We start from the raw sequence: 13,428 nt of genomic DNA, 5'->3' as shown, positions 1-13,428 counted from the left end.
ACGGGCTGAGAGAGGGTAGGGTTCCTCAACAGGCCCAATGTCAAGACTCCCTAACGAGGCAGTAGGCGAAGATAAAGCTTGCCGCTGCCACCGCATCTCTCTGCGCTGCCTCCCAACTCCGCCCATGGCAGTGATCGTCCGATGGACGGCCTTCTCTCATTCCTCCCTTGCCTTCTTCCCGTGTCCCAGCGCTACTGCTTGCCTCTCTCTGCCCCGCCGTACCTTCTCCCGATTCACTCGCCGCCTCTCCCTCGCGACTTCTCCTCCGGCTTATCCGGAATCTGGTATCGGCTTCTCCTTCATTCGATCACTTGCGCTTTCCCCTTTCGATCTCGTATCTTCTTCTTCGCTTTGCTCTCAACGTGTGCATCGGCTTAGGCGATCCCACGAGCTCCAAAGTCCTGCTGAAGGGGATGGAATTTTCCGAACTCGAAGTAAGCTCTCTCGAGTCCTCCTTTTCTTCTCCTCCATTTAGGTGAATAAAGATTTCAGATTGCTGTCATTGTTCTATGAATTTTGACTTGATATGTGGGGAAAAATTTGTGTTTGGGCAGAAATGGGTCAAGTCGCGAGGATTTAGGTCGGGGCAGGCATTGATGCTGTGGAAGTGTCTATATGGGAACAACAATTGGGCACAGAGCTGTGACGAATTGGCAGGTTTTGTACTATCTTGGTTTTCTTGCTTATATTGGCTTCCCTCCACCTTTTGTTATTGGAAATACAATGGTTTGATGGTTTAGTTGAGTTGCATTCTCTTTGAGCTAAAAGGAAGAATGCTTCCTATCCACTTCGTCAAACACTTTGTCAAACTCTCGCAAGTTTGACAATTAATTAGATAATATATTACATTTTCTGAGCAGTAACTGATTGGTGAATACTGGGAATGTAATTTGGTTAAATCAAGGGTCAAATTGGTATTGAGAAGGGCATCGATCATACACAAGGGAAGTGTGGGCGTTTGGCTGGGTGTTTATCATGATCGGTGTATAAAGCATTTCTCAAGTTGAAGTAAGGCTGAAGAACCATTGTGCTACTTCTCAGTTTTCATACCTTGGATAAATGATATGTGGTTTTAGTGTCACACTTGTACTATTTTTATGTTTCTTTTGTGTATGCAAATTAACTCATATGGACTAGCTTGGTGGTCTAACTTTATAATTCTTGATAGGTTTAAACAAAGAATTTAGAAAGATGTTAAGTGAAAATTCTTCTCTTATGGCATTGTCAGTGAAAGATGTACTCACTGCATCTGACGGGACTCGAAAGGTAGGTCCAAGTTTTTCCTTTCCAGCTATTCAACTGTGCTTGATGTTGTAATTTGTTTTATATTTTTATTTGAGAACGACTATGCATGCTTTCAGAATATTCGAATTAATTTTTAAATTCGCAGGAGGTTGCAGATTTTGTTCACTTTGGATGATGGATCAGTGATAGAAACAGTTGTTATACCATGCGATAGAGGGAGGACTACAGTTTGTGTCTCTAGTCAAGTGGGTTGTGCCATGAATTGTCAGTTCTGCTACACTGGGAGGCATGGATCTTTTGTAGTATTAATTGATTGATTTCATTTTTTTCCTAAATGTTTGTATTATCAAGCTTGATTATTTGGATTTGGACATTTGGATATTAGCTAAACCTATTATATATTTTGATCTATCAGGATGGGCTTAAGGAAGCACTTGTCAACAGCAGAAATTGTTGAACAGGCAGTTTTTGCTCGCCGGTTATTTTCAAGTGAATTTGGATCAATTACAAATGTAGTATTCATGGTAAACATGTTGTCTTATTTTTCTTAAATTCTCAGTTAACTTATTTATCAGTCAGACATAAAACTTAATGCAGGTATTTAACCATTATGTTAGCATCTGAATTTGTACATATGGATCTTAACTGTCAGCTAGATCTTTGATGATAGAAGCTTTAGAAAACATTGAGAAGGTGATGTAAACATGGTTTGATCATCAATGGACAATGGCGGAAATTATAGAATCAGGAATATATGCATGTAAACTTTGAGACTTTATAAGCCAACTGAATGTGAAACTTTATAGTCGTATGGATGTGATAAAGGTGGAAGTATCTCAAAACCATTTTCAGTGAAGATAGTAAAGATCATATTGCTAAGAACTTAAATGCAATTTTTGGTGTCCATATTCTGTCACATGTTTGGTATATGCATATTATTAGAGCTATCTGTGGTACATGATTAATTTCACTTTAAATGGGATATTTATTCCTAATGGTCGTGGAGCAACTGACCAAGAGTCTGTTTTACTTACAGGAAACTAACTTTATAATTAAGATGATCAAAGTTTCTTCAAAAGGATTGTGCATCACCAGATTCTCTTTTTTCCCTGTCATTTTTCTTTGTTGCTTTTTTAAATAAAGACTCCACTAAACTAACTATTTAATGTATATGACTTTGTTTTTTCATACTCATCATAAGAGGAACCTTTTAGTAGGAAGTTAGGAACCTAAAGTTTCATTTTATACATTTTGACACTTATATTATCATAATTAAGCTGTTGTGTAAGTAATGTGGAATCGTAAAATATCTAGGACAATCATGTGGTGAGTTGCAGTTAATGTGGGTTGAGAAAACCTACTTGATTGAACTTGAAGATGGTCAAGTAATGAGTTGGGCTTCGAATTTCAGACCTCAACTAAAGTTGTGTTGGCCTTGGCTTTAGTGAGTGTTGTGGTACCTGATTCAACTTGAACAGATTCACATGTACCTTCGGATTTGTATATCATGAAATATATATGAAGCTCTGAATATTTTTGTGCACTGAAATGACTCTTGCAATTAGCCAGAGCAAATGCAATTCATGTTCCAAAATCAGCTTTATAGTTCACTTCCTCTATTCAGTATAACCTGCAGGAATCTACCCAATCCAAGTCTAGCCTGAATTCCAGAAGCTGAGATCAGATTTGACACTTGTTGATGATACTAAAGATAGGTCAAATTAGAATACATTCTACTGTCTCAAAAATTTGTGTTTTGCTTAGAAATTTATTAATGAACCAGACCTGCTGGAAATATACACACATCTAGATCTATCAAGAAGCAACAGGGAGTTGCCTCTAGTACTTAAGGTCTTGGATAATTGCTTCTGTAATTGGTTCTCATTTTCTTGTGTAGCTTAGCTGTATAGCAACCAGTTTCTTTTTTCTTTTTCTTATAACATTTGGTGACCATTATTTGTAGCTTTCTCTTGTAACGATGATTACTTGATCGTTTTATTTAGGGCATGGGTGAACCACTGCATAATATAGATAATGTCATTAAAGCGGCATCCATAATGGTGGATGAGCAAGGCCTTCAATTTAGCCCAAGGAAGGTGACTGTCTCAACCAGTGGACTTGTCCCTCCGTTAAAACGGTTTCTTCGGGAATCAACATGTGCATTAGCAGTTAGTCTAAATGCTACAACAGATGAGGTGATTCCTGGAGTTACTTTGGAACATCAACTTCTTTAAGTTTTGTATGGAGCAAACCAGCTAATATTATGAAATGCAGGTAAGAAATTGGATCATGCCTATCAACAGGAAATACAATCTTAGCCTGCTTCTTGAGACATTGAGGGAGGAACTTTTATCCAAACACAAGTACAAAGTACTATTTGAGTATGTGATGCTTGCAGGAGTAAATGACAGGTTTGAGTTGCTTGTAATTCTCTTTTAGAATACAGGATCTCTTTAGGACATGACATCAATATAACAACATTTTGTGTCCTGCTAACACAACAGACGTGTGTTACCTACCATATGGTAAGAGGGAAGCCTAGTGCACAAGATCCAAACTAGGGTTTTTGGGAGGTCTAAACATGCAGACTCTTATACTTTCCTGTGGATTCACCATTTTTGTGATGTGAACCCTTGAAGCCTGAATCTGAATTAATATTATCATTGCACTAAATTTGTGATCACTTGTAGCACATGTCGTCTCATTCACAAAGTAAGCACCTGCAAGAACTTGCTCAGGGAATATAGTAACATCCTCATTCCTCTGATGCTTCCAAAAGTCGGTTCCTGCTAGTACAAAATGATATTACTGGTGCATGTTTATGTTATATTATCTGTGGCAATTAGTATTGGTCATCATATGCATATGAATCACTTGGTCTACCTGTTTTTTTTTTTTTTTCTTTTTTGTGGTAGTGTTCTTGTTTCACGTAGAACCTACGATGTCTGCATCTGATGTCTGCAACTTGACACTAATTCTATTACAGCATGGAGGATGCAAAGAGGCTTATAGAACTTGTTCGTGGGATTCCTTGCAAGATAAATCTCATTTCATTCAACCCTCACTGTGGAACACAATTCAAACCAACTCCAGAGGAAAAGATGATAGAGTTCCGCAATGTCCTGGCCGAAGCTGGGGTCGTAGTTTTCTTAAGACTTAGCAGAGGGGATGATCAGATGGCTGCTTGTGGTCAGCTTGGGAAGCCTGGGTACATCCAGCCACCTTTGCTTCGTGTTCCTGAGCGATTTCAAATGGCTGTATGACATCCAAGGATGCTTTTGGTGTTGGATGGAAAGGATGAGGTGCTTTAGATGCAAATGATACTACAGTTGTTATAGCTGTTTGTTACATTGTTTGGAATTGCTTAAGGTGTTGAGGAACTCCTAAATGACTGATCAATTCTCTAGAAGTTGTTTATGCTGAAGTTATGGATTGCAAATAGTCTGTATTCTTGAGACACTGTTCCATTTTACTCTACTGTCTCAAGGAACATTTGAGTTAGAATATATTAATTTATCTTTTAAAAAATTGTTATTATGGGAGTGCAAATGTTATTATTACTCTACTGTTCTCTCTTTTGTGCATAAGATCATAGTTTCTCATAATGATCTTTTGTAATACTATTAGGAGAGAGCTCTAATGTAGAGAAGAATCTATAGAAACGATGGTTTATTGTTTTATAAACCATAAAATCTTGTATGGTGATGGATACTAATGTTTTGTTTTTCAGATTAATCATATCATAAAAAGAAAATTGATATATCTGAATCTTTTTTGAATTTATATTTATTTTTGACTTTTCTTAGGTAAGTTGATAATAATTTAAAAAACGAAGATTATTCTGATGAATATCTTCTGCTGCAATATAAACATAATGCCCTATAAATAGTTCAGAGTTTGGAGGATTCAAAGGATGCATTACTTTCATATAAAATTTAGAAGCATGAATTTCTAGGAAAAAAAAAGTGTATATTAAGGTGATTCATTTTTAAATGAACTCCAATTTTGATTTTTTTTATTGAATATTCTCTTTTTCATTATACATAGTATTTTATTAAAATAATCTATATATATATATATATATATGGGAAGGGCATTTTATTTGAAAAAGTCTTTTACCAAAAACGCTCCTAATTGATTTTTTACATTAGGTTATCTTTTTTTGATCAATTTGACGAAAATATCCTATTGGTCGCCCTCGATCATTGTCACCACTAACCCTTTGATCGCGAATGACATCACCCGTCGCCTCTTCCTTCTCTTTCTCCTCCCATCACCCACCTAGTCTTGTATGCATACTCTATCACTTGAGTAATCCAAATAAAGAGGAGATAGGTGATAAGAGTACCAAAGGTAAAGATAATGGAGAAGTGAGGCCCATGACCGATGAGAGTCTCATGAGCGAGACCATTCCTTATCTTCGATCACGAGAAAGAGGGAGCAACGGAGGGTAGCATGAGCAAGGAGCTCTCATCGTGAGGATAGGAGAGAGGTAATCGTTATAACTATAGTGTTATTGAGGGAGGGGGATAAGGCTACCACCCATGGTAGTGCTATACAAAGACGTCGATGAGGAGGAGGGAGAGAAGAGAAAAGGCGATGGTCGACGCTACTTAGGGTGGTGGGGACAACAAAGGCAATTATAACTAGAGATAATTAGTAGAGAACAAAGGATATTTCCATCAAATTGATTAAAAAAAATCTTTTACATAAAATTTCTTTTGGTAAAACAATAACAACAACAACAATAATGATAATAATAATTGGTTGAGCAAATGGTCTTAAAATAATATATTGTATTAGATGAAGTGAAAAAAAATAAAAAACTAAATTACTAAGAAAAGGATAAAAAAAAGGCGCAAAAATTACAACTTAAAATGAAAACCAAGAAATGTCTCGGTTCCAATCACGCTGCGTGGTTCCCCTTGTGATAACGATAAGCTTAACCCGTCCTCGCCAAACCCCCAGGCGAAGCCCATGGGGAGTTCGACGGCAACCCTAACCCCACTCCCCTATCTCCTCTCCTCCCTCCTCCCACCCAAGCCCTTGACCCTCCTCCTCCCCGCCCGTCGCCCGGGCACCTCCGGCGGCGGCGTGGCGAGATCCACGGTGGTGGTCGGGTACATGGAGCGGAAACCCAACTCCCTCGCCGGGTTCGCGAGCAAGGTAATCGGGTCGCTCCCCGTGGTGGGCCTCGTCGCCCGGATCTTGAGCGACGAGGGGGGCGTCGGCGACGACCTCATCGACTTCGCCGAGTTCCGGCGTCAGGTCGGCAAGAAGTGCAGCATCACCGATTCCAGAGCCTTCTACGAGTTCCAGGACCGCCGCGGTCGGGTTCGTGACTCCAAATTCTCCCTCTTCTCCGTTCTTTGCAAAAGCTTTTGATGATTCCGTTGGTTGGGCAGGCAGGGGATCCACTGTATGTTCTTCTCTGTTGCTGGTTGGCCGCGGTTGGTGCTGGACTTCTGAAGTCCGAAGAGATACTGGAAGGGGCGGCCAGGCTTCGCATTTCAAATGATATCGAGTTTGAGGAGGAGACTTTCTTCGCCATGATGACTACTGCAAGGGAGGTCAGTGTTCTGTTAAAAGATTCACCCTGAGATTATGTGCAAACTTCGGATGGCAATCAGTATTTATTGCTTTCATTTTTTTCTTTTATATGTTGACTAGTCATGTATATTCTCTGTGGTGACTTACATGAAGAACTTGCTGAATAATTGGTGTGGTTGGACAGGTTGATTCAACACCTGATCTCTAGCTAGGCCTTAAGGTCCAGTTGGGTACAACAATGAAATGATCAGGTAAGAGAGATAACCTGGAAATCCTGCCAAACAAGTTAGTTCCCTCTGGAGAGTAGTACTGGATCTTAATCTTGGTTGACCTCCAAATATGTGGAATCAGTGTATAGACAGAAAATGAGAGAGAGTCTTCTATATAGTCTGGTCTTGGAACATTATTCAGCTAGCTTTTTATCCAGACTTAGGAGGTCATTTTGCCTCCAAAAAAAAAAAAATCCATGTCTATTCTGGAGACAGAAAAAGTGCTTTTGTTTCCTTAAATAATGTGGGAGGGAGATAACTTAGGTGCTTATTGTTGCTTATAAAATTTTAGAAGCTCTTATATGGACATCTGTTTCAATCTAGTCTAATGGCTGGAGAACAGAGAGGATATTGGTCGACTTGGCAGTGGCAGATCTCATCATCACCAATAATGGTATGAGAGCAGGAGGGGCCTCAGCTAGGGTCTTTGGTGGTGGTGACGGCTCTCATCACTTGTGTCACTCGACAGAAATAGCATGGCAGAGGAGTGGTGTGGCTTCGATGGCTTGGCTCGTTGGTGGAGCAGTGAGTCCAGGCGGTGGGGGAGAGGTTGCAGCTATCTATGGAACTGTGAAAGTGAGAAAAATACAGAAAAGGGGAAGGAATGATGTTTTACACAATTCTTATAACTTCTTCTAATAGATGAATGCTGTGGTTGTTGGTAGCTATGTACAGAAGGAAGAGTTAGGCTGATGTATAGATAACGGGAACAGTCAAATTAAAGGATAAAAAAAGAGATGGGCTAACACTTCCGAAGAAAAAATATCATATAAAGAGAAATAAAGAATAAAATAAGGTAAGGATGAGTTGGATCTAGTCAATCCTGATCCACATCCTATCTTATATATACTGGATCATGTCATTAATGTCAGATCATCAGTTTGCAATCTAGATCCTTTTCCTGTTTCAACTGTGTCCGATTAGGTCATATGCACCCTTGATAGCTATGACTGACAGTATGTATGTATTTTGAACTTTTGTCTTGTTGTAAATGTGAGTAATCTCCTTAAAGCTTTGGCTGTGTATATGATGACTATAGACTGTCCAAGTCTGCTGCTATAATGTGTTCCTAGTTATTGCTTTTTATAGAAATATGCATCTAGCAATTGTTGTGTCATGTCTAATTTTTTAGATGTGTAGTACGGCATCTATGTTCCTTCTGTATGCCCATGTTTCATTTCCGATCAGCTAATTAGATCTCAAAGTCTGGATGGCCACTAAAAAGGCAACTTATAGCTAATACTTTCCGTACCTAACAATGGTTTTGTTATACAAATATATATATATATATATATATATATATATATATATATATATATATATATATATATATATATATATATATATATATATATATATATATATATATATATATTGTCTTAGTGTTCTGTTGTTGTGCCAATGACCTTTGCGTTACTTTGAAGTGCCTATTTTGATCACAGCATGACAGGGAGCATTGAATAGTACCTGACTATTAAAGATGAGAAATTAATAGTTTCAAATCTTGGATGCCAGAACCTGATGTGCATAATGCTTGGACTTTAGCTAATGTCATAGCCTGTTATACGAATTCATATCTCATGGACTTGCTTGTGTGTGTGTATATATATAGAGAGAGAATAAATTAAGATGAACAATGACTGAACTCGGTTTCTCATGTTGTCCAGAGGCGAACAAAACTGAAGGCTGCAACCCCAGAAATCCCTATGGAGATTAGAATTGAGAAAGCGCTGGAGGCCATTTACGTCTGCTGCTTTGGTAAGGATACCATAGAAGAAGAGGATGTCAGATTACTGTGTAATATGTTACATGCAGTTTTCCCTTCAGTCAGGAAGCAAGAGATTGATAGAATAGTCAGTTCCATGGTAAAGCAAATAGCTACAGGTGAGAGAACAAATTATCCAGAGCCAAAATCTTTGTCCAAAGAAGCCGTAGAGCGGCAAATGAAGGACCTCGAGTTTCTGCAACAGAAGAGCGAAAACTCGAGCTAACCTTCCTGATGTATCGAGTCTCTCTTCTTACCAATGCAGTAGTAGTTTGCATACACTATTCTTGTTGATATTTCTTTCGCTTGTCCGTATGACTTTTGCAGAGCTTTTCATTATCTGGTGAAGCAATTCTGTTTTTTCCTTTTTTTTTCGGAATATTTTATTTTGTTAATGCGTATACTTGTCCTTCTAAATTTAAATTCAATGTATACATATTTACTATAATTGATTTCCATCATCATTATCATGCGAGCACAATATTATCGAAATTTCAATTTGTTATTAACTGAAGTATGAGGAAAAAAATGGCACGCTTGAATACTTTTGATGAGTGGTGCTCCACTCTGGTGCCGATGTGGTGCACGAAGTGGCTGCCATGTCATTGACAACACATCAAGAACGTGCCTGCATTGGAGGAGAGAATGCCTCGATCATTCTCCGTGCCACGACGAGGACCTCCGACCAAACTGATCAGCAACTGCCTTCTCATGTCCTCTATGTCTCGGCATTGATGAGCTAAGTTCCAAATCTGAAGAAAATGGCAACTGATTGCAGCAGCTATCTGCCCTCTATTTCCTTTTCAAGATTTTTAATTTTGAGTACTGGACTCGTGTTGATTTATATTAGACCGATATATATGTCCATCATACACTGGCATATTATTTCATGTCCATAGATCCGTACATATTAAAGTCTGTCATGAATAATCCTATATTCCTCTATCTTATACTATGTTATTAGTCTAAAATATTTATAATTCTTTTTAAATGAATTTATATTTTTATTTATTTATAATCTGAGAGTAAAACAGAATATTAATCCATTACTTATCACCAATCAGAATGAAAAGATGACCTAATCAACTGTATGTTGTTTTCTTGCTCGAAACTCCAAAAAAGGAAAAGGCTGCATTTATTATGAGGTCTCACTCCAAAGCTACACAGCATATTAAAAGTATATATACAGATAGAGCAGAAGGATAAAGGCTACGGAAGAGGAGTGGTGGCTCATGCAAGCCTCTTGAAAGTAGCTTCAGAAGACGAGTTAGCAGCAACATATATGTATGCGTAGGACATTAATAGGGGTCAGAGAAGGCTCGCACCATCGCCATTGCATCGGTAAAGGCAAAGTCATACGGACAGAGCAAACGTGAGGGAGCCAAAGAGGGGCGGGCGAGGGCGGCTCTCATGGCAGCCAACGAATCGTCACATCAGTTTGGGGTGGGGAGCTGCTTCCTCCTCCACTGCCCTTCTCCTCCACACAATTCCAGCAGCATCTTCTCACCATCGTAGTTCTCTCAGTACCTTCAGAACCAGCTCGAGAGTGTGATGGCCTATAATTGCAGCTCAGTTTGTTTGTATTTTGCAGCAGCAATATCTTCTCTCTTTCTTCTTTTTCCTTCATTTCTTACTGATGATAAGTGGCTACACAACAAGCTTAAGTGACATGACTTATAATCGCAGTCGAGTCAGATCCAGCAGGAACATGAAGTTTGTTTGTTTGCTTGTATTTGGTGCTGTCATGCATGTAGACTCATTCATTATAGCTCTTGCAAGTTAGCATCTCAAATGTGTACTCCCTGTGTTTGGGTGTGTAGCATGAGAGCATATCTAGTTTGTGATTTAGAGAGCAAGTGCAGCAAGCTAGCCTTCCTTCCCGCTGCTCTTGGTCACTGCCTCTATCATCTTTAATCTGCCATCTGCCTCCTCCTGTGTTCGTTCATGCCATTGGTAGAAGCAAGAAGTGCCTCCTCATAAAGATGAAGAAAACCTTCTCTGGGGATACAGTGGAATCCCCAGTTTTGTTGTCGCTACTCGTTGAGGTATCTGCGGCTTATTTGGGAAAACAACATCAGGAGTGTCTGATGCAAACTTTGGAGGCTGATGGAAGTGATGCCACCTCCTTTGATCGATCATTATGAGTTCATGGATTCGTATCATATTCAAAGTCTCTTCGACGTAAAGAGAGAAATTAATCATCCCTGATTGTTAATATATTATCACAATAATATAGTAAGTGTTTTCCTACAAGGAGTTTTAGGAAGCAATTTCTTGATCACAGCACAAGAGAAAAGGACCTCCGAATCTTTGAGCAGATTTAGACGAATCTTTGTCTCACAAGATAGCGCGAGATTTGGTAGGTCAATTGAGGTTTTCTATAGCTTTGATATGATGGCTCGGCCGTACCTTCATAGATGGGAATCCACCGGTCAGTGTTGTCAGAATGGAAACCCTAAGCTACGGTCCTCAGCTCTCTTTGCAAACCCTCTTAAGCTCAACACCAGAGGAGAAGCCACGCTCTCTTCCTCTTCTCCTATCTCTTCTTCTTCTTCTTGCCATGGACTTGGTTTGTCCCATCGAGCACCTTTGCTACGTTCGTTGCACCTACTGCAACACTCTTCTTGCGGTAATTTCTTGAAGTGAAACCCGGTGATGAAGTCTTGGATAGGAAGATGGACTTCTTCAAGTGTAGATTGATGCACAAGAAGCACACAAACACATGTTTCGATGTCTTTAGGAATAGGCAGTTCAAAATGGGCTTCAGCTTCCCTTTCTTATCTTTGTCTCTGGTCGTTTTGTTACCTCTTGAATGCGCAATCCGTAAAAGCCACTGCTGAAAGTGAGGTTCTCTTCAATTCTTGTCGACATTGTTCGCCACAAGTAAAGTTCCTCCACAGCTATGTCCATTTCTCTTCTCTTAGATTCGCCATGTAGAAATAGATGGAGAGATATGAGAAGCTCCTCTCAATCGACTGTTTCTTTCTTGTCCTAAGATATCATGGTTTGGAGTTGGATTCCCCAAACTTGTTTTAGAGTACATGATACACGATAAGAAGCTTCATCATCTCATGCATCCGGAGTTTGTTGTTAGGTCTCTCTTCATGATCATTTTGCTCCTTATTTTTTTCCCTCACCAACAGTTCTCCAGTCTGTGATCAGTTGCCTCAGCTACATTTCTTCTTGTCAGCATCTGTCAACCTAATGAATGAGTCAAGAAGATCCACTTGAAACAGCTACGATCCTTAACCTAATGAAAAGAGTGTGATGGCCAATCCCTTTCCCTTGTTGCTGTCATTTCCAACAAAGAGATTTTTTGAGCTCCTCCACATGCCAAAGTAGAGCTTCTGCAAGTTATTGGATTCTCACTTTTCTGTCACGTATAAAAGCCTATCATGTGTTGCAGGTTGGAGTTCCATTCAGGTGGTTGATGGACAGAGTGACTGTGAATTGTGGTCACTGCCACCACTTGTCCTTTCTCAGTCCTGGAGATGTAGTGCAGTGCATTTGCCCCACCAGCTACCTGCAGATGAGTCTTCAGGTTCATATTCCAGTCTAATAAACTTCTCTCACCCACAACTGAATCCTCCTGTGAAAGAGAAACAAAAGTGTTTGTGGGATACATATACTGTTCTTGAAGTATTTTGTTCTCCTCAATGCCAGACTTACAAGAGAATACATGAACTAACTATCACTAACAATTACTGTATCATTCGAAAGCAGCTCAACAAGGGGAGACGAGTATTTACTCTCATATGACTGTTTCCTTCATATACTGTGAATTAGGGTCCTTGCTTTGGCTCAAGGAGAGAACCACCTTCACTGCGGAGATCATCGACTTCAGGTGAGCAGTTCAAGAAAGCACCATTTGTTTCGTATGATGTAGTAAGCTTCCTGATAAAGTTCCATTGATGCTTTGGCACATTTGAATTCAATCTGTTGATCACAGTGCCAAAGAAACACAGAGCACCATCAGCTTACAATCACTTCATGAGGTAAAGATTAAAGCTGTAGATGTTCTGCATGCATTTGCATAAGCTAAGCAATATAATCTGTGTGTCCACATGTTAATGCTAGAGAGGAAATAAAGCGAATCAAGGCAGCCAAACCTGACATACCTCATCGAGAAGCCTTCAGCATGGCAGCAAAGAATGTAAGAGATCAACCAAACAACTCATCTCCTTAGCCTTCGATCGTAAACTTAGCTTGTTCTCTGTCTGTGTATTGCAGTGGGCTAATTCTGATCCGCGCAACTCATCTGATGTTTAGATGTAAGATCAACTGCCTTTCCTCGGGTAGCAAACTTGCCTCATTCTACTCTCGATCTGATGGTGCAGGAAAGAAGCAATGGAGGAAGCTCTATTGGTTTTGAGCTAATGGAACACAAAGATTAGGTTTCCTGGTGGATGCATCAATCTCTTTCGTACTGATGTGCTTCAAATTTTGTGGAATTCATCTCAAAACTTTCCGTAAATAAGATCTTGAAGTATGTTTGATGTTTAGGATGTCAAATGATGAATCAATTAGTATGGAATTAAAGAAAGATGTATGTATGTATGGCATATAAATCTGAGGGCATCGCTTCTTAATTCTCTATCA

The 13,428-nt window shown here is 39.4% G+C and overlaps 2 protein-coding genes across 2 annotated transcripts; both read left to right on the top strand.

Moving 5' to 3' along the window:
• Positions 1-18: 18 nt before the first annotated feature.
• On the top strand, positions 19-4,782 carry LOC103993871 (uncharacterized). The gene is made up of 9 exons (XM_009414086.3): positions 19-284; positions 379-434; positions 555-657; positions 1,169-1,266; positions 1,401-1,531; positions 1,661-1,769; positions 3,249-3,440; positions 3,520-3,656; positions 4,232-4,782. The coding sequence occupies exons 1-9, from the start codon at positions 38-40 to the stop codon at positions 4,506-4,508; spliced, it is 1,350 nt and encodes a 449-aa protein (XP_009412361.2). The 5' UTR covers positions 19-37; the 3' UTR covers positions 4,509-4,782.
• A 1,362-nt stretch (positions 4,783-6,144) lies between these two features.
• On the top strand, positions 6,145-9,108 carry LOC135680685 (photosystem I assembly factor PSA3, chloroplastic-like). Its single transcript, XM_065194792.1, has 3 exons — positions 6,145-6,579; positions 6,651-6,815; positions 8,732-9,108. The coding sequence occupies exons 1-3, from the start codon at positions 6,223-6,225 to the stop codon at positions 9,053-9,055; spliced, it is 846 nt and encodes a 281-aa protein (XP_065050864.1). The 5' UTR covers positions 6,145-6,222; the 3' UTR covers positions 9,056-9,108.
• The last annotated feature ends 4,320 nt before the right edge of the window (positions 9,109-13,428 follow it).

The sequence above is a fragment of the Musa acuminata genome, chromosome BXJ1-8, assembly GCF_036884655.1.
Source record: "Musa acuminata AAA Group cultivar baxijiao chromosome BXJ1-8, Cavendish_Baxijiao_AAA, whole genome shotgun sequence".
Classification (NCBI taxonomy): Eukaryota; Viridiplantae; Streptophyta; class Magnoliopsida; order Zingiberales; family Musaceae; genus Musa; species Musa acuminata.
This window is presented reverse-complemented; position numbering and strand designations above follow the sequence as displayed.